This window comes from Columba livia, chromosome 2 (genome assembly GCF_036013475.1).
Source record: "Columba livia isolate bColLiv1 breed racing homer chromosome 2, bColLiv1.pat.W.v2, whole genome shotgun sequence".
NCBI classification, from domain to species: domain Eukaryota; kingdom Metazoa; phylum Chordata; class Aves; order Columbiformes; family Columbidae; genus Columba; species Columba livia.
In genome coordinates, this window is record NC_088603.1 from 124,209,407 (window position 1) to 124,231,113 (window position 21,707).

At 41.4% G+C, this 21,707-nt stretch overlaps 1 protein-coding gene across 3 annotated transcripts in view; it reads left to right on the top strand.

The window, feature by feature from the left end:
- The first annotated feature begins 915 nt into the window (after positions 1-915).
- CLVS1 (clavesin 1) overlaps positions 916-21,707 on the top strand; it is a 105,240-nt gene continuing 84,448 nt past the window's right edge. Inside the window, exons 1-3 of one of the 3 annotated variants that reach the window (XM_065053647.1) lie at positions 944-1,354; positions 5,461-5,520; positions 11,841-12,465. In XM_065053647.1, coding sequence (XP_064909719.1) covers positions 12,077-12,465 — 389 coding nt within the window. In that variant the 5' untranslated portion in view covers positions 944-1,354; positions 5,461-5,520; positions 11,841-12,076. Of the gene's footprint in view, positions 1,355-5,460; positions 5,521-11,840; positions 12,466-21,707 lie in introns of all 3 variants that reach the window. The other 2 variants (XM_065053648.1, XM_065053646.1) reach the window with 2 other exon arrangements.

The following is a 21,707-nucleotide window of genomic DNA, read 5'->3' on the forward strand; positions in this document are numbered from 1 at the left end:
TGTTTAGCTATTCTTTATTCAGAATTTGTTCCGTATCTTTTTCATTTATCATCCAGTTTTTTGCTATACAAGATCATTCAGTAACTGGTACAAAAGAAATGTCCAAACCAAAGGGACCAAGACTTTAATCCACCACTTCGCAGAGATTATACTCCACAATGTACAGGGGTAGCAGAAGAAATGAACTTTGCTGATACATTTAATCAGGCTTACCGTATCAATAAGAGCAGCTGAGTATGAATTTAGTTGCCAAAGACACTAGGTCACCCAATGCCTTTCACCTACAACTTCACACAAGTCTTATGAGGCTCATATGGAAAATGGTTTTTGTGACCTAATTTAATGAGAGAATTTCCTGTCCTTTCTATGATGCCAACTAAAGCTTACAGATCCCTGTAATGAAAAAGAGGTGATAGTTTGTGAAGTACGCAGATGGCCTGTGGAGCTCCTTGTCAAAGGACATTATAGAAGGATGTTTCAGAAATGTATAGGTGTTCTAGGAGATAACGTGAAAGTTCATGGAGGACCAATTCATCCTAAAAACACAGGCACCACATTTCAGGGGAAATCCCTGAACTTAAAATGCTTGAGAAAGGGGTTGGGAGAGTGCAGGGGTGAAGTTTGTCCTGGTTTTGTGCTCTTCACTAGACATCTGCTGTGGCTGCTGCTGGTGACAGCACCCTGAGCTAGCTGTACCTGTAGTCCAATCCAGACGAACTTCTCTTATAAGCCCAGGCTGCCGTGTTCATTTAGGCAGCCCATGTATAATACATGGCCCGTGAAGATCACCCTTTCTGTGGCTGCTGTAAATGCCACAGGAGGTTGTGCTCCCCCCGAGTTTTGCTGGGAGAGGGGTTATGCGAGAAAAAAGGTGGTGAAGACCGTGTCATCAGGTGAAAGCCTGCGCCGCAAAGCTCGCAGTGACCGGCTGTGATGCTGCTTTCCCGGCTGTCAGCCGCCCGCAGCTCCTTTGTCACCACTCCCCCGGCGCTGGCGTGCGCCGAGCCCACAGCCGGGGAGCGCCGGCATCGCCGGGAGGCAGCCGGACAGGAGGGCTTAGGACCCAGGGGGACGGCAGCCGCCGAGTGGAAGGACCCAGGCGTCGGTGCACACGCCTCCTACCCAAAAAAAAAAAAAAAAAAAAGAAAAAAAAAAGGAAAAAAAATCCTAGCCCCGTGGAGCTGGCGCTCGCTCATTCACAGTTTTCTAGAGAGATCCGAGACTGAACCCGGGAGCCGGGAGATCTTTCTCGCCCACCCAGCTGAACAGCAAGGACACCTACAGGGGGGGGAAAAAAAATATCATCCCACGCAGCCCCCCGCCGCCCCACGGCAGGCTGCTTGGCGCTGTGCAGGTATTTGGATTTGTCTTTTCTCGGTTTGCAGCAGGGCGGCTCTCCGCGCTCCCCCACCCCTCCGCGCCGCCGGGCCCAGGCTGCGGCGTTTCAGCACCGCCGGGCGGACAGCTCCGGCCGCTGCCCCGCCGCGCTGCGGACGGGGACCGCTCCGTGCCCGCCCGCTGCTTGCTGCCTGCCCTGTCTGTCCTGCCTGCTGCCTGATGCCTCCCGCCTGCCCTACCTGCTGCCTGCCCTGCCTGCCCTGCCTGCCCTGCCTGCCCTGCTGCCTGCCTCCTGCCTGCCCTGCTGCCTGCTCCCTGCCTACTCCCTGCCTGCTGCCTCCTGCCTGCCCTGCCTGCTGCCTGCCCTGCTGCCTTCCTCCTGCGTCCTGCCTGCCCTCCTGTCTGCCCTCCTGTCTGCCTCCTGCCTGCCCTGCTCCCTGCCTGCTGCCTGCCCTGCCTCCTGTTGCCTGCTTCCTGCCCTGCTGCCTTCCTTCTGCATGCTGCCTGCCCTGACTCCTGCCTGCCCTGCTCCCTACCTGCTGCCTGCCCTGCCTCCTGCCAGCCCTGCCTCCTGCTCCCTGCATCTGTTTCTCTGTCTACAGTTTGCCCTGCCTGCCTCCTTCCCCTCTCGCTGCCTCCCCTGTCTCCATGCCCTCTGCCTCTACTGCTTGACTCCCCTGCCTGCTCTGTTCTCTGCCTCCTCTGCTTCTCAGCTGGCCTGTTCCCTTCCTGCCTTCTTATCCTGCTCCCTGCCTCCCCTGGCTGACTCTCACCTGTCCTGCCTCATTGCTCTCTGCTTCCCTGCCTCCTTCCCCTGCTCCCTGTCTACCCTTCCTCGCTTCCATGCCCTGATCCCTGCCTTCCCTGTTTGTCCTACTTCCCCTGCCTGCCCTACTTTCCTTACCTCTCCTTCCTCCTCTGCTTCCCCTGCCTCTCCTTCCCACACACCTTGCTGCTTCTCTACCTCCTGTCTACCCTACTTCTTCTGTCTCCAGTTGTCCTCACCCTGTTTCTCTACCTCCTGCCTTCCTGTTTTCTTCTTTCTTTGTCTACTCTTCTCCCTGCCCTGCTCCCTTGCCTCCTTCCTTCCTGCCCCTGCTTCCCCCCGTTCCTCACTTCCCTGCCCCTTGTTGCCCTCCTATTTTCCTTTGTCCATCACCAGACTCAGTCCTTCCTGAAGAGGGCATGGGGACTGGAAAAATCAGCTCAGCAGCCCAGGAGCTGGGCAATTGGGGAAAGAGCACAAGTTGGAAGGGAAAGTCCAGATCCAGTTTGAAAGCAGGGAAGAGATGAGAGAGAAGGGGGGGGGGGCAAGGATTAAAACTGTGAGTTAAAGGACCAAGTAAGAACTCTAGCAACAGATATGAGCTTGCCAAACAGCAGCAGATACCTGCTTGCTCCTCAGCAAATTAATGTCTGTTTTGACCAGGTATATTTCAACTCTAAGTGGGCTGAGGGATTAAAGGGAGAAGGGAGTCTATTTGGCCCATCAAAGGTTCTGCTTTCCCAGTGGCAAACAGTGATGAATAATGAGTGCAGGGAAGAAGTGGGGTGATTCACTCCTACCCTGCGGATCCATTGCTGCAGGAAGTCAAGAATTAAGTTGTGGTCTCTGCAAGCAGTGGGGGTATTCAGAGAGGGCTTCATACAGAAAATAAGCACAAAGCAAAGAACAGCTGGAGAAACCCCATGTGCGCTACTGGCCTGGCTTTAATTCTATTTGCAATGGTTTAATCCTGGGAGGGTGAGGAAGGTCACAGAAGAAAGGGGGCTTTCCCTTTTCAAAATGCTGATTCCTCAGTCTAAACAAGCTCCAGAAATAATGAAGTTAAGGAGCAGATGGCTACTTGTTGTCCATCACTAAATGGTGACTGGATCATATTTGGAAGGAAAAATTACATTACAGGAAGGCTGCTTTTATGTGCTTTCTGAGTAATCAGATGATAACACGGATTTTCTCCAGTACTAAAAGTTAATGCAATGCCAACATCTAAATGACATATTATGTAACAGTATTATGCCATACACTGCATAGCAAAGGTAAGGGTGTTCTTTTCCATACAATGATAAGTCAGATAACCTTACAGAGCTTTCCCTGCTTTGTGATCTGTATCCAGGCTTGAAGTTTTACAGAGGCAGCTTGTGTTGTCAGCATAGTCAGGTCTGATATGTGTCTGTTACCAATCTTAAGAATTCTGTTGACTCATCCAGCTTTCAAAACTATTGAATATTTTCTGAAAATTAGACTCTTGTATGTCATATGCAAAACCAGGTAAGGTATATCCTTTTCCAACATTTTGCTTATCATTTCATCATTTATAACTTAAAATCTGGTGCAGAGACCAGACACTCTTACAATGAGTAGCACTGAGTGCTGCTGAGTAGTAGTGCAAGCAATGTAATTGAGTTTGGCAACGGAGGAACTGCAGCATCCAGCCCACAGCACTGAGTCATAATTCCTTAAATTCTATGTGCTTTGAAGACAGAGAAATTTTTTTTGAAACATGTAACTGCAGCCTCCTCATGATGACCATGTCAGTTAAAATACAAATAGTCACCCTCATAAAAGGATGGAGAATATTTTCTTCAAACTAAGTGTTGAAACTAATGCAAGTGTTAATTTAAGTGTTCAGTTACTGAAGCAGTTGTGCTATTGTTTGGTAAGTGAGTATTATTTCCTCTCACAGCCCTTTGCTTTGGTGTCTGGCACATACACAAACAAGATGTGACAGTCTGTTCTACTAGTAAAAAAAAAAAAAAAAAAAAAAAAAAAAAGAAGCAACATCAATCTTTTATGGGGTGGGAAGTTCAGTAAGAAGAAGTTCACATAGTTTTCAGCAGATGAGTTATAGGTGCTTTCCATCTTGATACTGTCACTGCTCTTAGGATTTAGTTTGAGAATTACCAAAACATTGTTTTGTGTGTGTGTTTGTGTTTTTGTTGTTGGTGTTGGGTTTCTTGGTGTTGCTTTGTTTTGTTTTTTCCTTTCTTGGAATTTGTAGAAACAAATTCATTACATCTGCTGTGTTCCTTCACTGAGAAAACAAACCTACAAGGTATTATCAAATTATATTAAACTTTATTTCTACAATTTTGGGAGAAGTATTTGTGTGCAGATCTTTATGCTCAGACTTCAACAGGAGCGAGAGAAAAAAACAAAACAACAACCAAACAAACAAACTAGGAGAATTGTATGAATTCCTGAGTGCAGAAATCCCTCTCTCTTTCCTTTATTTTCTTCCTTCTTTCTTCTCTCCTTTCCTTTCTTCCCTGCTTGCCACCCTCCTGCCTTCCTGCCTTCCTTCTCTCATTCCTTCCTCTCTGCCCTTGCCTTTCCCTCCTTCCCTTCCTGCCCCCACTGCCACTCCACAGGGTGATGGATGCCTTTCTGTGGCACAATGTATAAAGCAGAACTAAGTCAGCCACTAATAGGGCACTAATACATCACCATACATTTCATTTTTTTTAAGAAACTTAATTTTTAAAATGTGGAGCAAAAGAACTGTAAAATTAGATAAACTTCATATTAATAAGGACGTGGAACTAAAGATCTCAATAATTTGTTTTGTTCCTTCTTCTGTATATCTTCATGCAGATGTTGTAACACAACTTCTACAGTGCATTTAGGGATTTTTAGGCACCAACATTATGCTATCAGAATTCTACATATAGCTTAATTATCAGGCTTGGGGGTCAGAATTCATGTTTTGCATACCACTAAAAATTTCTGCTGCAAGGAGCTTGTTGTTGGAGAAAGTGACCTCTTTGATCAATAGTGGCCAGGATGCTTTTTACATGGTGACACCTGGAGTAGTTAATGACTGACATGGAAGTCCCTCATAGCCTGCTGCTCCGTTGACGTGCTACAGGTCAAAGCTCATGTTCCCATAGGGATTTGCAGTTTATCTGTGGTTGGTGAAGGCTTAAAACTTTAAAACTATGATTTGGAGAAATATTGAGGCATTTTCATTAAGTTCACAGATGTTTTGTTTTTATTTACAAGATGTTTGAGTTCCCCTCCTTGCCATGGGGTCATGTTCCTTAATATTGAGATGGGCAATAAGTTTTACACATTTCAGGTTAGAAGATAATGAGGCAATTCTTTCATTTCTTGTCTCTTAGGCAACCTTGTCAACCTCTCCTCACACCCATCAGCTTGTAGCAACAGCAGGACAACTGCAGGTCAGTGTTGCAGGTGTGCCTGCCCTACATACTGTGCAGAAAGCTACAAAGATCAGTCGAGATGCTGCTGTGTTTTGTGCTTTGCCATGGCTAAATTACCACTGCAGGACAGCTAGTTGTGGCCTGAGGGTAACCTGTAACTGGCTTAAACTGACTAGGAAGCTGTAATATGAGGGAAATAGGAATCTGTGATGCATTTTTTTTACTGAACTGGAAGAAATGTTAGGTTTTGTACCTGAGCCAGGAGATTGCATCCCAGGAAAGTGTGAGAAACTATCAAATTACCCATGCAGCTGTTACAGTCACAACCATTCCCTATTTTCATATTGAAGAAAAACAATTCCCTAGTGAAGGTTTACAGGACCACCACGACCTGCAGGAGAAAGACCTGCAATATTTAACTTGCTCATGTTGACTAGGAGAATCTTTTCCCTTAGGGAAGAGCTACAGGGAAGCAGGACATGTTCATAATAGTCGGCACTGGTGAGGCCACACCTGGAGTACTGAGTCTAGTTCTGGGCTCCCCAGTACGAGAAAGATATGGACACACTGGAGAAAGTCCAGTGAAGGGCCACAAGAATGATGAAGGGACTGGAGCACCTTTCACATGAGGAAAAGGTGAGAGAGCTGGCACTGTTCAGCCTGGAGAAAAGAAGGCTCAGGGGGATCTCATCAATGGATACAAATACCTGAAGTAAGGGTGCAAAGAGGATGGAGCCAGGCTCCTTTTGGTGGTGCGCAGTGACAGGACCAGAGGCAGTGGGCACAAAATGGAACATAGGAGGTTCCCTCTGAATATCAGGAAATACTTTTTTACTCTAAGAGTGACCAAGCACTGGCACAGGTTGCCCAGAGAGGGGGTGGAGTCTCCTTTCTTGAGGATGTCCAAAAGCCATCTGAACACAGTCTTGAGCAACCTGCTCTGAGTGGCCCTGTTTGAGCAAGGGGGTTGGACCAGATGCCCTCTAATCTCAGCCATTCTGTGGTTCTGTGATATTCTGAGCAGCAGCCAGGGTATGGGCTTGGGATGTGAGATAGACCAGTTGGGATCTCCCGTGGCTGGGTTTGCTCTTGGCAAAAATGTAAAGAAATGGTACATTTTTGAAATCCTGTCGTGTCATTGAAGCCTAGAGGGATTACATTTAGGACATTGGGAGCATTGTAGTCTACCTCTCCATTTCCTTGTGTGCAACATGGCTTTATATTTTTCTTGTGATGCAGAGGATTATGTATAGAGGGGAAAGATTGCCCAGATGTTAATGTGCAAACTTGCGGCTCAGGAGACATATGGTCTGTTCTCTGCTCTGTGAAATGTGTCCTCTGTGACCTCAGGCAAACCCCCCAGGGCAGTACTTCTCCCCACTGTCTGTGGAGGATGCCAGGATCCAGCAGTCAAGGACAAGAGAGAGTCAGTTTCTCTCATCACTCTTTTGAAATTAGCTCACGGAGCCAGAGTACATCCCTTCCTATGTCTGAGTGCTCCACTTTCAGTGGAGGTTGCTACTAAGGCACCACAAGGTCTCAAAGTGCCATAGCAGCCATTGCTATAAGTACAGCTATGGGTTCATCTTCCCCTGCCTTTATGGAGCAATCCCTTTTAAGCAGAACACAGGCCCAAGATGTTTTCCACAGTTAAAATCAAAATATTTTTTAAAAAGCAATTTAATGAGATGACACCCACACTTCGAGATTAAATCATTCTAGATTACCATTTTTCCTCCCTTCCTGCCCACTGCCTTATTTTCTGGCATGATATTTAGCAGCTAATATCTGTATGAATGCTCAGAATTAGGAATGTTATAATGAGACAAATTGTAACAGTGATGTTATTAACACCAAGTGAGGATAAAACCCTAGTGCCTTCCTATTTGAAGGCTGTGGTAATAAAATTTCATGTGACATATAGCTTTGGACTATCACTCAGTAGACAGAGGCAACTAAAATCTTTCTGTATCTGAAGTGGATAGGAAGTGGTCAAATGGACATGAGGACAACGTTTCAAGAGGGAAATGATGTTGCAAGGACAGCTTAGTAAGAAGGAACAAAATGATCCAGATGAGCATCAGCATCACTGAGAGCAGGTTTTGGCCTGTTTTCCAGGGGATGTAGAGAAAATAGGGGTTGAGTGTTGATCCAGAATCTGTGACTGAATAGAGAGCAGTAAAGCATATTAAGATCTTTGTATGGAAAGTGCTATATTTACTTCATTAAGATATTATTTTCATTTTAGTTCATTATTAATTATTACTATAGATTTCATTATTAATTAAATTTTATTTTTGAGAATCAGGCAAAAACATAAGCTCTTTGTCTGAAGACTGTACCCACTTTCAGTATTTTACCCATCCTAAAGCTACTCTCTTTCCCCTGTAATTCTCTTCTTTGGAAGGAAAATTAATAAACCAAAATGGTATGGGACACCACAATTTTGGTGGAAATTTCCCTTTATTTTTTCTGTATTAATATGATGTGTTTCAAACCTCTTTTAATTATTTTTCCTTGTTTAAAGCTGGTTTTTGTTCCTTTGGAAGAATGATTTATTGTAAGTGGCTGTGAAAAGACATTAGGAGAGCAAATAGTCCTCTGGGAACAAAAGGTCACAACTCAGAAAAACAGCTGTTGAGACTTTAACAAAGAGTCTAGCGTGCCAACTTGCAGCATCAATATTCAAGATAGGGAAAAAAAGCCCAGCATCTTAATTTTGGACAAAAATAGAAAAAAGAAAAGAAAAAGAAAAAAGGCAGAACAAAGATGTAAACATCTGAAGAAACTGGCAAATGGATCAGAACTGTTCATAACACCAGAAGAGAAGGAGAAGTTGCCATGTGTCGGAGGGGGAGAAAATGGAGAAGGTGCTTCTGTTATACCTTTGGGAATCAGAATAAATCAGTACCATTTGAGAAAGTGCAATGACAAACTGGGTAGCTATGGAACATCAAATTTATTATCAAGGTGAGCAGTGGGAGAACCAAATCATCCACTCATATAAATCAGACTCCTTGCAGTCAACGGTTCTAGAGTGGATTACTAACCCCAAGATTTGTGTTATGATTCAGATGATAGTGACAGCATAGTTCATACATATTTTGGATTATTTTGCAATACATAATATCATATCAATAAAGTATCTCAGTGCAAAGTCTGTTCTGGCTGATAATCAGGATAATCTATAGTGGCTCTCCTGTAAGCTGTAACCCATGGCTATAGCACTGCTCACTATGAGAAAACTATGAAATACATCAAAAAATATATCTTTTGTTAGACTGGGTACTTGTAAGCTGCTTTTTGACAACAATGTCTGACAGTGGAGGACAGTGTTCCCTCACCTTGGGATCACCCAGGGCATCAACAGTGCTAATCCATTTAAATGGAGTAAAAGCAATAGGAAACATTAATTTTCAACACTAAATATTTGTGAATTCTACAAGGAAATCTGAAGAGTCAGACTTTCTCTGCTTGGTCTAACCCCATATTCTCCTGGAGGAGACTATAGTTGACCTTTAAAGAATTTGCCTTATTTCCAAAAATGCATCTTGGGGGAGATGGGAGTCAGAAAAGGAGCAGAGGACAGGCCAGTTCTACTCCCATAAACTATCAGAAAACTGGAGTCACACTTAACTTCCACGAGTCCTTGGACTTGTTAGAACAGGTCCAGATGAGGCCACAAAAATGATCAGAGGGCTAGAATACCTCTCTTATGAAGAAAGACTGAGCGAGCTGGGGTTGTTCAGCCTGGAGAAGGCTCCAGGGAGACTTTATAACACCTTTCAGTACTCAAAAGAGGTTTATAAGAAAGATGGGGAGAGACTTTTACTAGGGCCTGAAGTAAGAGGTCAGTGGCTAACCATTTTAAAGTGAAAGAGGGTAGGTTTAGTTTGGATATAGAGAAGAAATTCTTTATTATGATGGTCATGAGACACTGGAATAAGTTGCCCAGAGAAGTAGTAGATACCCCATCCCTCGCAATGTTCAAGGCCAGGCTGTATGGGGCTTTGAGCAACCTGGTCTAGTGGAAGATGTTCCTGCCCACAGCCAAGGGGTTGGACTACATGATCTTTAAAAGCCTCCTCCAACCCAAGCCATTCTGTCACTCTATGATTCTGTAATTCTGAGTCACAAGGACTCCAAAGGTGTTCTAATTTATGTTGAGCCCTGAGCCAAAGCTGGCACATACCCCAGCTAAGCTCCTTGCTTCCACCCCAGCACTGAGCATCTGCGAGCACAAGCAGCCTCCTTAGGGTATGACTTGCTGTTTAAACTAGGGAAAACGGATCCTTACTCCACATTCCTCCAGTGACTGTGTCATGCTTAAACACACTGAGATCCCCTAACTAGCTCATGAAGGCATTTGTATCTAAAAGCATGATTTATGCAAGAAAATGCTAATGCCACCACTAATTTGAAATCTTAAACACAAAATAGTGGCCTGATTTTCCCACAGCCTACATCAGCTTTACATCAATGGAATTCAGTTGATACCATCAGGGTTATCCTAATTTGGACTAATAAAGGAAAGAGGAAAGCAAATAACTGTTACTTTATCTTAATGTGTGCTATCCGCCTTTAATACAACTTATATTTCTTTAAGAATTTAATAACCTACGACCATAGATTAACCCCTTAAACTTCAGAGCCTGCTTTTCTGGAATCATTTGCACTCCATAGTGACTTGACAAAGGCAACCAGCCTTCTTTCCTCCGTTTTCCCAGGCTGATGAATCACAGGATACACTGCCCTGCAGGTATCTCTCCTTAACTCCAGCTCCACACTGAATACAGAGAGAGGCTACTTAAAAAACTCTCCTTTGTAACACCCCCAGAGAAGTCTGATGCACATTGCTGGTGAATGAAAAGCTTATCTCCCACCACAATTGTCCTCTAAGCAAATATGCAGAAACTCTCTGTATTCAAGTTTTGGGATCTCATCCCGGGGCTACAGCCATGGCATCTAAAATGTAGTTTTTATCAGTGACATGCAAACTGACAGAACAGGGAACTTGGGCACCCCTTGTACTGACTGACTTCCAGGTCCTGCAACGTTACTTTGAGCAGTCTCCTGAATGAAGAAGTGCTCTGGCTGCTGCTATCCCCTTTGTTTGATATGAGAATGCTGAATGCAGGGGAGTAGCTGAGTGAAATGGTTGTTTTGCTATGAATAATTCATAACTTTCCAAACAGCTTTCTTCAAATACAATAAAGTATGTCTTGCACTGAGGGATTCCCTTTTAATTTTTAAAACGTTTTCTTTTTTTTTTTTTTTTTCAGAAATTAGAGAGAGAAAGAGATCAGTTAAGCGGTGGAGATTTTTGTTTGCTTGTCTGTTTTTGTGATGGCTGAAAAATTGGATGGATCTTGATCTTTCTTCACACACATTTCACATTGGAACAGGCCTTGATCTTATTTCACACAAGTGTAGCTACACAGGCTTCAATGACAGTCTTTTGCTAATTATGTCACTGAGATGTAAGAGATTCACTCTACCATTTTGTTCATACATAACAGCTTAAGCAGCTTTTCTTCTAACACTTGTAAAAATAAATTTTAGGTAAAGTACAGGAATGAAAACGAAATTCAGAACTGGGTAGTCAGGAAAGCTACAAGATACTGAAAAAAATATTTTGAAATAAAATGCATCTCTCCAACTAAAACACTAACTTTGTCAGATTAGATTAATCAAACAATTTATTCATGGGAAGTTTCCCATGAAGATGTATTAAGTCTCAATGGAAAATATTTTCAGTGAGGTTTTATCAAGTAGAAAATACCCCTGATGTCGGTGGGGTTTGGGGTTTTTTTAAATCAATTTTACAACCAGCTCGGGGGCTAATCCAAGGAAAGTGACAAGCTGATATTACAGGTGATAAAACAAAATCAAACAGTTGTTTTACTTAATCTGATAAGTGTAAATCTTCATAATTAGGAAGCTGAAATGTAGCTCCTCTTATGGGTGGGAAAAATGACAATTGTTTTTGCTTTTGTTGTCCTGAGCTTGAGGTTATGGAATGCTGGAACTCCCACATTTCTGTAAGACAACTTTGCCAAGTGTATTTCAATAGTAAATTGATACAGTTTAGTATTAATCGTCAATCACATTGCCTTTCTGAAAGCTTGAACACATACATTCAGATGCCAATGGCTGCTTTATCTTATATGCACACATTCTGAAAATGGGTGAAATTATAATTTTGAAATTATATGACCAGTATCCTCTTAAGTATGAAGCACACAAAGCAATTTTATTGCTATATGAAGTTCAGAAATGCATTCCTGTAAGATTTATATAGGTATTTAATCTTTCTTTTATATTTGCTTTTTCTTTAGTACATAATGGAATAAACAACGCTTTCCTTTGGATGGATTATACCACATGTGAACTGCCTGCTACTCCTTCTGCGAGAATAAGAAAAGCTGTTTGCTTTCATTTGTTCAATATCAGCTTGATAGCAAAAAGCTTCTGAATGGCTCATGCTCACAGCAGACCATCAGTTGAATGGGATTAGCACTTCTCCTACTAAAATATTTGAAGTTAAGGATTTGGAAAAGAAGTTTTTGCAGAGATGACCCATTTACAAGCTGGACTTAGTCCAGAGACTATAGAGAAAGCCCGCCTGGAACTGAATGAAAACCCAGACATTTTGCACCAGGATATCCAGCAAGTCAGGGACATGATCATCACGAGGCCTGACATTGGGTTTTTACGTACAGATGATGCCTTCATCTTGAGGTTTCTCCGAGCCAGAAAGTTTCACCAAACTGAGGCCTTCAGACTGCTGGCTCAGTACTTCCAGTACCGCCAGCTAAACCTGGATATGTTCAAAAACTTCAAGGCTGATGATCCAGGAATCAAACGGGCTCTCACAGATGGATTCCCGGGAGTACTGGAAAATCGCGACCACTGTGGCAGGAAGATTCTTCTGCTTTTTGCAGCCAACTGGGATCAGAGTAGGTAAATGTAGATAGTGTCCTTATCTTTTTATATACACTCAACTTGCAATAGAATGTTTGTGACCATACTTGAAGCAGCAAAGCCATTTTTGGTATATTTTGTAACTAGGAGTTCACTAAAACTTTCATCTGACCTGGTCACCTCTCATTCTTCAGACATAACACCATTACAAGATAAAGCTATATCAGTGTGTCAAATAAGTAGCTCATGCTTTTCTCCATAAATATTTCCAGTTTTCAGCCAGATAGTGTCTGTTTGCTATAAATATGTTAACAACTATTACACAATTGCTTCAGTAGTATCAAAGACTAGCCAAACAGGTTGACAGAAAGCAAATGTCTCAAAACATAAGGGAGTTCTCATAGCTCTTCTAGTGCAGAAGGAACTGACCATACTCATTCTGTCTCCAGACTTCTTAACAGATTTATTTTTTAACCGTTTGGGGAATTACAGCCTGTGTTATGGGAGTTCTACAAACTACATTGCAATTTCTACACTCCCTGGTTACTGTATGCTTGTTAGTCTGATAGACAGGAGATTCAACCAAACCGTATTTTCTGTTCAGGTCATTTTTTTATGGGATGGTATGAACAAAGTTATCTCCCAGCCATCATTATAAAGTGATGTCCTTAAATGTTAATGTGATTAGTCAGCTTTCACTACCTATTTGAAGTGATACAGAGAAAAGGGGCTAGTCCAGGAATATCGTGTTCACATTGTCCTGTTCGTCAGAAGTCCTTCCATTTCATTTTCCCTGCCTTCACAGTGAGATGGAGAAATGTAATCAGCTGTAGGATTGCTGTGTGTTCTGCTGATTTTTGATAAAAATCAGACCAAAGAACAAAATTCAGATTCAGGTTTTGAGTATGATAAATTCTGATGAGTTCCAGGTAGGATTTTGTCTTGGAGTGGTGTAAAGTTGTCAATGAAAATGTCTCATCCTTAGGAGTCAATAGTTTGGAACTTTGAATATGTGTTATAGAAACATAGTTGCATCTAGCTCTGGAGCCCTCAGTATAGGAAAGACATAGACCTGTTTGAGAGGGTCCAGAGGAGGCCACCAAGATGATGAGAGGGCTGGAACACCTCTGCTGTGAAGACGGGCTGAGAGAGTTGGGTTTGTTCAGCCTGGAGAAGAGAGGGCTCTGGGGAGACCTTATTGTGGCCTTTCAGTAATTAAAAGGGCCTAATAAGAAAGGTGGGGACAAACTTTTTAGCAGGGCCTGTTGCAACAGGACAAGGGGTAATGGTTTTAAACTAGAAGAGGGAAGATTCAGGCTACACATGAGGAAGAAATTTTTCAAAATGAGGGTGGTGAAACACCGGCCCAGGTTGCCCAGAGAGGTGGTAGATACCCCATCCCTGGAGACCTTCAAGTTCAGGTTGGACGGGGCTCTGAGCAACCTGATCTAGTTGAAGATGTCCCTGCTCATTGTGGGGGGTTGGACTAGATGACCTTGGAAGGTTCCTTCTGACCCAAACTATTCTGTGATTCTATGATTCTACATACAAAAGTATTTGGTGAAAACCAGAACTGAATCCAGCGATAAAACTCCTATTGACTGCAAAGGAGTCAGCAGCTTTTCTCCCTCTTTCTGAACTGTGAGCTTGCCTTTCCTCCAAACACAAAACTCTTCCTTTAGCAATTGGCCTTGAAAGAAAGACGAATGAACAGGTACGTTGAATTAATAAAAAGTATGAGCTTTAGAGGGCAGAAGGACTGTGGCTCGTTGGTTGCATTAAAGGATTTAGGTATTACATAGAGCCAGCTTTGGCTTTGTGATCCCTCAACAAAATGAATCCTTGTGCTTAACCTCATAGATCAGGTCCTGCTCTGGGAAAGCTGAGAGTGCTGTTGTCTAAGGCTCTTGCACCGAGACTTTGACAGATCATTGATTCTTGTTAGATTTTCACTCTTTTTTTTACAAGTGTTTTAATATGCATCCACATATGTGTATATGTGCATGTGCAAAACCTGAAATGATCCTGGATGCAAGAAACCTTGTTTCTGAAAGTGTAATTTTAACCTTCAAAGAAGAAAGGCTGAGGCAAATAGGATAGAATATACTTTCTTAAGGCTCTTTAGTGAAATTAAAAATCACACAGAAATTCTGCCTCTCTTCAGCCACTGAAGCTCAGCTCTTCTGTGGATGCAAATGACAAGATGTGTCATTTCTGTGAAGTTTTGTAGCATGGCAAGTGCTTCAAGGATTTGGATCAGGATTTGTGCTGTAAGTAAATAGAGGAATAATCTCATTTTTTACTGTCTAAAGGTATCGACAAAATCAAAAGTTGTTAAGGAACAGGAAACAAAGAGTGCAATGTCCTTTTAAGCAGAGTGGAAGCAGCCTATTGATGAGAAGAAATATATATTTCACAAAAAACCTCCAAACAAACAAGCATTGTGTATATCTTACAAACATATACCTCGGGCAACCTTTCTATAGACATGTCTTCAGTGATGGCAAGATTTTTACAAGCTTACATTTTAGCTGAATGTTAGTGCAATCTATTCATATGACACTGTGACACTGATATGCAAGAGCTCAGCCTTTAGCATGCCTTTCCTAACTTTAATCTCATTGGCAGCTGGCTGTGTCTTCTCTTTCTTTATCATTAAAGTAGAATGATAAGGGGTTATTTATAAAGAAGTCATAATTTATAATGGGTTATTTAAAGTCAGGATGGCTATAATCCATAAACTGATTTTCAGTCCAGACATTCTTACCATTTACACTCCTGGCAGTATGGTGAGTCTATGGCTTACATGTCAAGGAGGGACAAGCATCTTCATAGCTTTACAATCTTACAAAGATATTGATTTTTAAAAGGAAATTTCATTATTTGTGTAATGTGACTGTTTGGACAAATCAGATCCAATCTAAGGGATTCCTTGTATCAAAGATAAAACTTCAATGTGATCTTTTAGAAATATTTGCAATTTTGGCTTCAGGAATGCAATTGGTAGGTCTAACATCTCTAAAACGCTAGGTTTCTATTTCCAGTCTCAAAGTTTCTAGCTTCAGCTACTGGGTTGTGTTAGTTTAAAGGGACAACAAAACATGACAGCTTCCCATGTTTGTACTTTCGTGTCCTGACCTTGTCATCTTTTCATGTACTTTTGAATTCACTGAGGATATGGCACTCTAGGGTAAGTCACTGTCAGGCAACAAGAAGACAGTACATTAGCTAATCTACAGCAGAGCTTCTTGTGTTCACTTTTAACCACAGTGAGTGTAAAACAGCTAGCCCTCTAATTCTTAGGGCAAAACAACCTTGTGTTGTCCACAAGGAAGAACATACTTGTGGGCAACCAGCACAGCAAACATAATGTTATGCAAAGTATTGCACTAGCTTTATGTCTTGCAATATATTTATGCTGCCAAAGTTTAAATAGATTGAACTTTTCTCTCAGAATTAAGGAGGTTTTCCCAGTTGCTAATACTCTTCACCATTCTTTTCTGGACCATTCCTATCATTTTAACATTCTTGCTAATGTGCAGATGGATGAACTGAACACAAACTTTCAGTTATAAACCATCACGTGATAACACCATATCTTCTGCTCAATAGTTCCCTTCTTTTAGATGTAAGATTATCACTGTTTTCTTAGCTACTCAGTCACATTTTGAGCTCATGTTCAGCTCAAATCTACTTTCTAATCACTGTTTCCTAAAATACAAACACCACTGGTAGATGCGTCATACATTCTCATCCATAATGTAGTCAAAGTCTAGCATGTGATTCATGCTCTTCTGCAGAGCTAAACCTGTCCTCCTCATCAATTATCATTGCATGGGTTTTGTGACATCTGAAAAGTTCACTGGAAACAATTTTATTTTTGCTCCCACATCACTGAAAAAGACGGTAATTATTGTTTTGACCAAAACCTCCTTGATGACTAGGGAAAAAACACAAGGAATCATATCTCTTATCTCCAAGTCACTGGCTAAGATGGATCATAATGCCCAGTTTATATTCATTTTTTAGGCAGGTTTCTTAGCGATAATGTCACCACTTTTTCTCTAGGTCCTGCGTAGTATATTTTGGATCTGTTAGTTAGTACTAATCACATATTATATAGGACAGAAAACTTCAGAGGTATTGAATATGGGAAATTGAACAGACAGATAGAAAAGTAAGAGACCAGGTTAGTTCCATGCTGAGGGAGAGGAAAAATGTTGAGCTATATTACCATATACTAGAGAGTCCATGCAGTGGAAGGGCCATCGTTCACTCTGATCAGAACTCAGTCCTCAGAGGTGCAGAATAATCCAGCCACAAGGTGTTAACACCAAAACCTACAAAGGCCTCTCATATACCACTGCTTACAGAGCAACTTATTTTAAATTGAAATTGTGGAGTGTCAGAAGGATGTCAAACTGATCTTTGCATCATAAAAAATCCCAATTTGTAAAACAAATACACGCATACACACAAATGTACAGTTTTGATGAGACTTGAATCAGGATTTCACATAAAAACGTATGTGCCATGTGCTGGGTTATGAATACTCCTTCACACACTTTGTTATTTCATAATTCTCACCAAACCTAAGTCCTCAGTCCTCTGATGTACCTCTAGTGAATGTGAAGCTTTTAAAGAAGTCAGATAATAGTGCCATTTCAGTTGTTGGATTGAGGAAAGCCTTCACTAGCTACCAACAGCTGTTCCTAGGTCTGCTACTGCCTTCTAATATATCCTGCTTGTACACCTGGGAGATGGGGTTTGGGTGAACAAGTAATTCAGCAGAAGGTGTTCATTAATCTCCCAAGTAAAGATATTTCCTTCAAGGTTGTTCAGACAGAGTAAAATTTATTTCTGTGTAGACAGTCAGCACAAGGGCTATTTCTAATCATGATCCTCTGCAAACAGTGTCTTAGGGTAGGGGGGCAGAAGGTTGTTTCTTGCAGCAGTATAATAATTAATTTCTGTCTTCATGTCTGGACTATTGTGTCTTAGAAACTGTCATATAGCTTCAAAAGTTCTGTAAGTAAATCAGAAGGAAAAAACTACAACTTTGTTTACAACATATGTTCCCAAGTCAACTGCTAGCCATAAATTCTCTTTTATTAACCCAGGAGCCTCAAATGTCAGATACTTACCATTCGGTAGGAAAGCCTATTGAGATAGACTAAAGGACAAGGAAATGCTCTGACATAATGTCGAATTGACAGCTATAAATATTTTAAAGGATCACGACAAAAAAAATGATGTCCTTGCTGGGAATGCTCGTAGTGGTGTAATTACAAGGATATTATCATCAGCAGATCCTGTTGGTATAAATTAATATGTCCCAAATGCTGATTATTCCAATATATTTCAAGGATGATGTCAGATGCTTAATAGAATATGAAGAAATAAACATCTGTTGAGACTAATTTATAGTCACAGGCAAACTGTGGCAATAACTCAGCCTTATAGCTATTTATTATGAGAGACTGCATCTGAAACATGGCCAGCCCGAATACCAGAATGATTTTTACATAGCAAGGCTTTGGGTTTGGTTAAAAAATAGTGCATCTGTGTTGGGGGATGCTTATAGTAATGCGGATTGAGGTTGTGGTTCAAGCATTGCATTGACCACTAAATAGCCTAGAATAATATTTTATTAAAAATAATTCATATTACATTGTTATATTGTTGAGGTAGTCTGAAATGGTAGCTTAATTCAGGTAGCAAAAGAAGAAAGCAGAATACTCATTTTGGGGAGTAACAGATGTGCAAATTAAATGTTGGACAAAGAAGATGAAAAGGAGGTCTGTCTTGAAACGTTTTCATTTGCTTGGAGGAGGCAACTTAATTTAGTTAGTACCATTTAGAATGGAAGCTGAGTTTGGAAAGGCTGTTGTAGTCCATGTGAATGACAGAAGGATGACATACACAAATGACATTCCTGGATAGGGATGAGAAGGAAATCAAAGAAGAGAGAGAAAAAATCTGAAAAAGAGAAAGAAAAACAACAGCTGGGCAAGTTATGAAGCATATGTTGAAGAGCAAGACAAGCCTGACTGAAAGGAAAAAAAAACCATCAAGGAGGGGGAGGGAGGAGGGCAATCAAACACATAGTGAGAGGGAAGAGAAAGTAAATGGATGGTGTGGGGCTGAGGGCTGACTGAAGAGCTGTGAAGGACAGTGCCTGTGGGTTAGACAGGCGATTGCTGGAGCTGGACTGTGGGATAACAAAGGAAAATGAAGGGCAGATGGGAAACTGGCTCCGTGCCACCTCCCTCCTATGGAGACAAGAAACCAAATCCAACCCCCAAGCTTTATAAACTGGAGAGAAGGACAGTTGATTAAGAAAAATACACACAATCACACACACACAACAAGCACACACGTATGCGCGTCTGTTTTCTTCCCAGACTGTCTCAAAAGACCCTAATTTTGTGTGAGGGTTTATGTCTGAGTATCAGAAAAGAGAAACTGCATATAGCTGCGATAGCACTTGTCCCCAGAAAGTGACCCATACTCCTAGGTGGGCTGTGCATGTCATTCTCTCAGCTGGGTTTTGCTAAAGAACAATATGACAGAGCTATAGCAGCAGAATAGTACGAACCATCCCACTTGGTTCTTTGTTCCTTTGACCCTTGGGAACAGCTGGTAACCATGAATGCATGCTCTTAGGAACAGGAGGTTTTTAATGAGAGACTCAGCAGGAGGACATCAGAATGCTTTTTGTTTTGTTTTGTTTTGTTTTTTGTCAGAGCTTTTCCTAAATCAGGTTTTCTAAATATCTGATATTTTGGTCAGTTTCTAACTTGCCAATGTAATTAAAAGGAGCTAAGGCAAATTCATGCATTGCAGCAGGAACACACTACAAAGAGTCAGGAGAGGAAAATCCCATAATTCTCTGACTAGTTATTTAATAGGCTACATGCAGTAGAAGCGCCAGAAAAGAGTGGAGTTTCTGAGCTGGAATTCTTAAATACATTTGAAATTTTTTAATTTTAACAATTTCTTGATATATTATTTCTCCAGGCCATGATCTATTTTAGACTCTTTCCTATGGACTCCGAGCCTCTGTATCAACTGCATTTTACATAAAAATAATTGCTTTTTCACCACACCCTGATAGCTGATGAGCATCTTTCACTACAAGCACACTCTGAGCAGCATGATGGATGCTTGGGAACAGCTGCCATTAACAGGCTGAGTGATCCCAGAGGTGTTGCAGCAGATAGCATGAATTTGGTCAAGATGTGCATAGTGTGGGAGGTGCTGAGCTCCATTGAAACAGCTGAACAGCATCTTGGAGTAAATACTGCCCTGCCACCATGGTCATCCTGCTTCAGGGTGCTTGTCTACCCTAGTGAGGTTGAAGGATGAGGGAGACATCAGCTTTCATGTTTGCACTGATGAAAGTGCCTCAACCGTGTATCTCTGGGATAGTCTTGATAATACAAGGAAGGAAACAGCAGAAGCACCCGTCTGTCACATGCGCCTAAAAACTTAACAGACCAGGCAGTGGTGGAGGACAAGAGTAATGATGGAGGAGTAGAGACATTTCAATAAACAAGCCTAAAAATTGAGTTGTTAAAGCTTTCTCATACAAGACGTTTTGCCTCTTTTGTCATGGGTTAGCCAATAAAACAGGTGGAGCATCATAATTAATGTGCCATGACTGGAGAACTGATTTCTGAAAAGAAGAAGGAATCACTCCTTGAGGAAGAAGAAATTTTTGTCTTAAATTCTGATTGTACTCTCACAGTTTTTAATTTTAATAAGCACAGCAACCAAAGGAGCAATAAAAAACAACTATCCCTTGCTCCCAGCCCGTGATAATCTCAGCCCTGGAAACTTCCTGGAGGGTCCATTTGTAGCAGGGGACAGAGGGCAAAGCCAGCCAGTTAGCCTCCTGCTGGGACTATTTCCTATGTAAATGCCTATTTTCTGCTCACGCTGAGCAAACTTGCATCAGTAAAGATTAATTTTTAAGGGAAAGGTAAAGGGAAAGGTAATATGCAAATATCTTCTCTGGTGCTTTTTTTGTTACAGAAACATGGTATCACTTTTACATTGCAGACACAGTGGATGGTGCATGTCTGTGCATGCATTAACACATGTGGTGCCAGTTATGTTTCATATAGGCAGTATAAATCACAGCACCAAGTAACATTATGATGCTGTATGATCAGTACAATTTATTTCAAAAATGCACATGGATTATTTATATAATATTCCATAATAAACCTTTAGAGGATTGAAATTCAGGATTTGATTGAAACCATAAGATTCCAAGTTATTGCTTTAGATAGAAAAAAATAATCCGAAAACATTCTATTTATTTTAGATATTCTTCTTTGAATTTAACATGAATTAGATTTTATAAAATAGAAATACAAGAGGTGGTGAAAAATAACTCCTTGATGTCTATCAGTGGTGACAAGTGAAATGACTACCATGTTTTTGAAGTTAAGATATCAATATACATAAGAAGAAATACTTGCTTTTCTGAGGCAAATTAATATGTTTTCTATTTTAACCTTACCAACCTGCTGCGTATCAAACACCTTGTTAGGGACCTGCTGCTGTTCACTGTCACAAGAAGGATTTGGGACCAGAGGAACCTTTGGTGTGGCCCAGTAGAACCACTCTCATGTGTACTTTAAAAGATGTATACTCTCACATATTTCACAAGACATGCAGCTGATGATCCAAATGGGCAAAGAAGGAGCTCAAGACTTTTTTTTTACCTTTTTAGATTAATATGGTTTTCTTCATTAAGTTCCAGCTACAAGCCATCCCTACACCTTCCTTGTTCTTTCCCACAGGTAGTCCTGTGCTCCCTTCCACAAAGCCGTAATTTCAGCTCTTCTGGTTTTATATCATGTCAACAGAGGAACTGAATTCCATACATTCAGATAGGAACAAATAAATCAAGATGAAAAAAAGAGTGAACAAGCACAAGGTCACTGCCATGGTGTGACCACAGACATGTGATTTTCTTGCCAGGGCTGAACTCCTGCTTCCAAATGCACGGCAATATTCATTTGAAAACTGAGATTAAAAAAGGAGGAGGAATAAGCTCTGACCTAGGGAGAAACAGTAGGAAATCTTTCAATTTCTCAGGTTCTTATTTACATGTAAGCCACTTTAGCTAGCTATTGCAATATAAATTCATTTTCACTCTGATAAAGCCTTCAGTTCTGTTGAATAAAAGAGCTTTGCAAGTCTGGGGAAAATGACAATTTGTGTATGTCATAGCTGCCAATGAATGCCTTTCCTTTTTACAACATCTT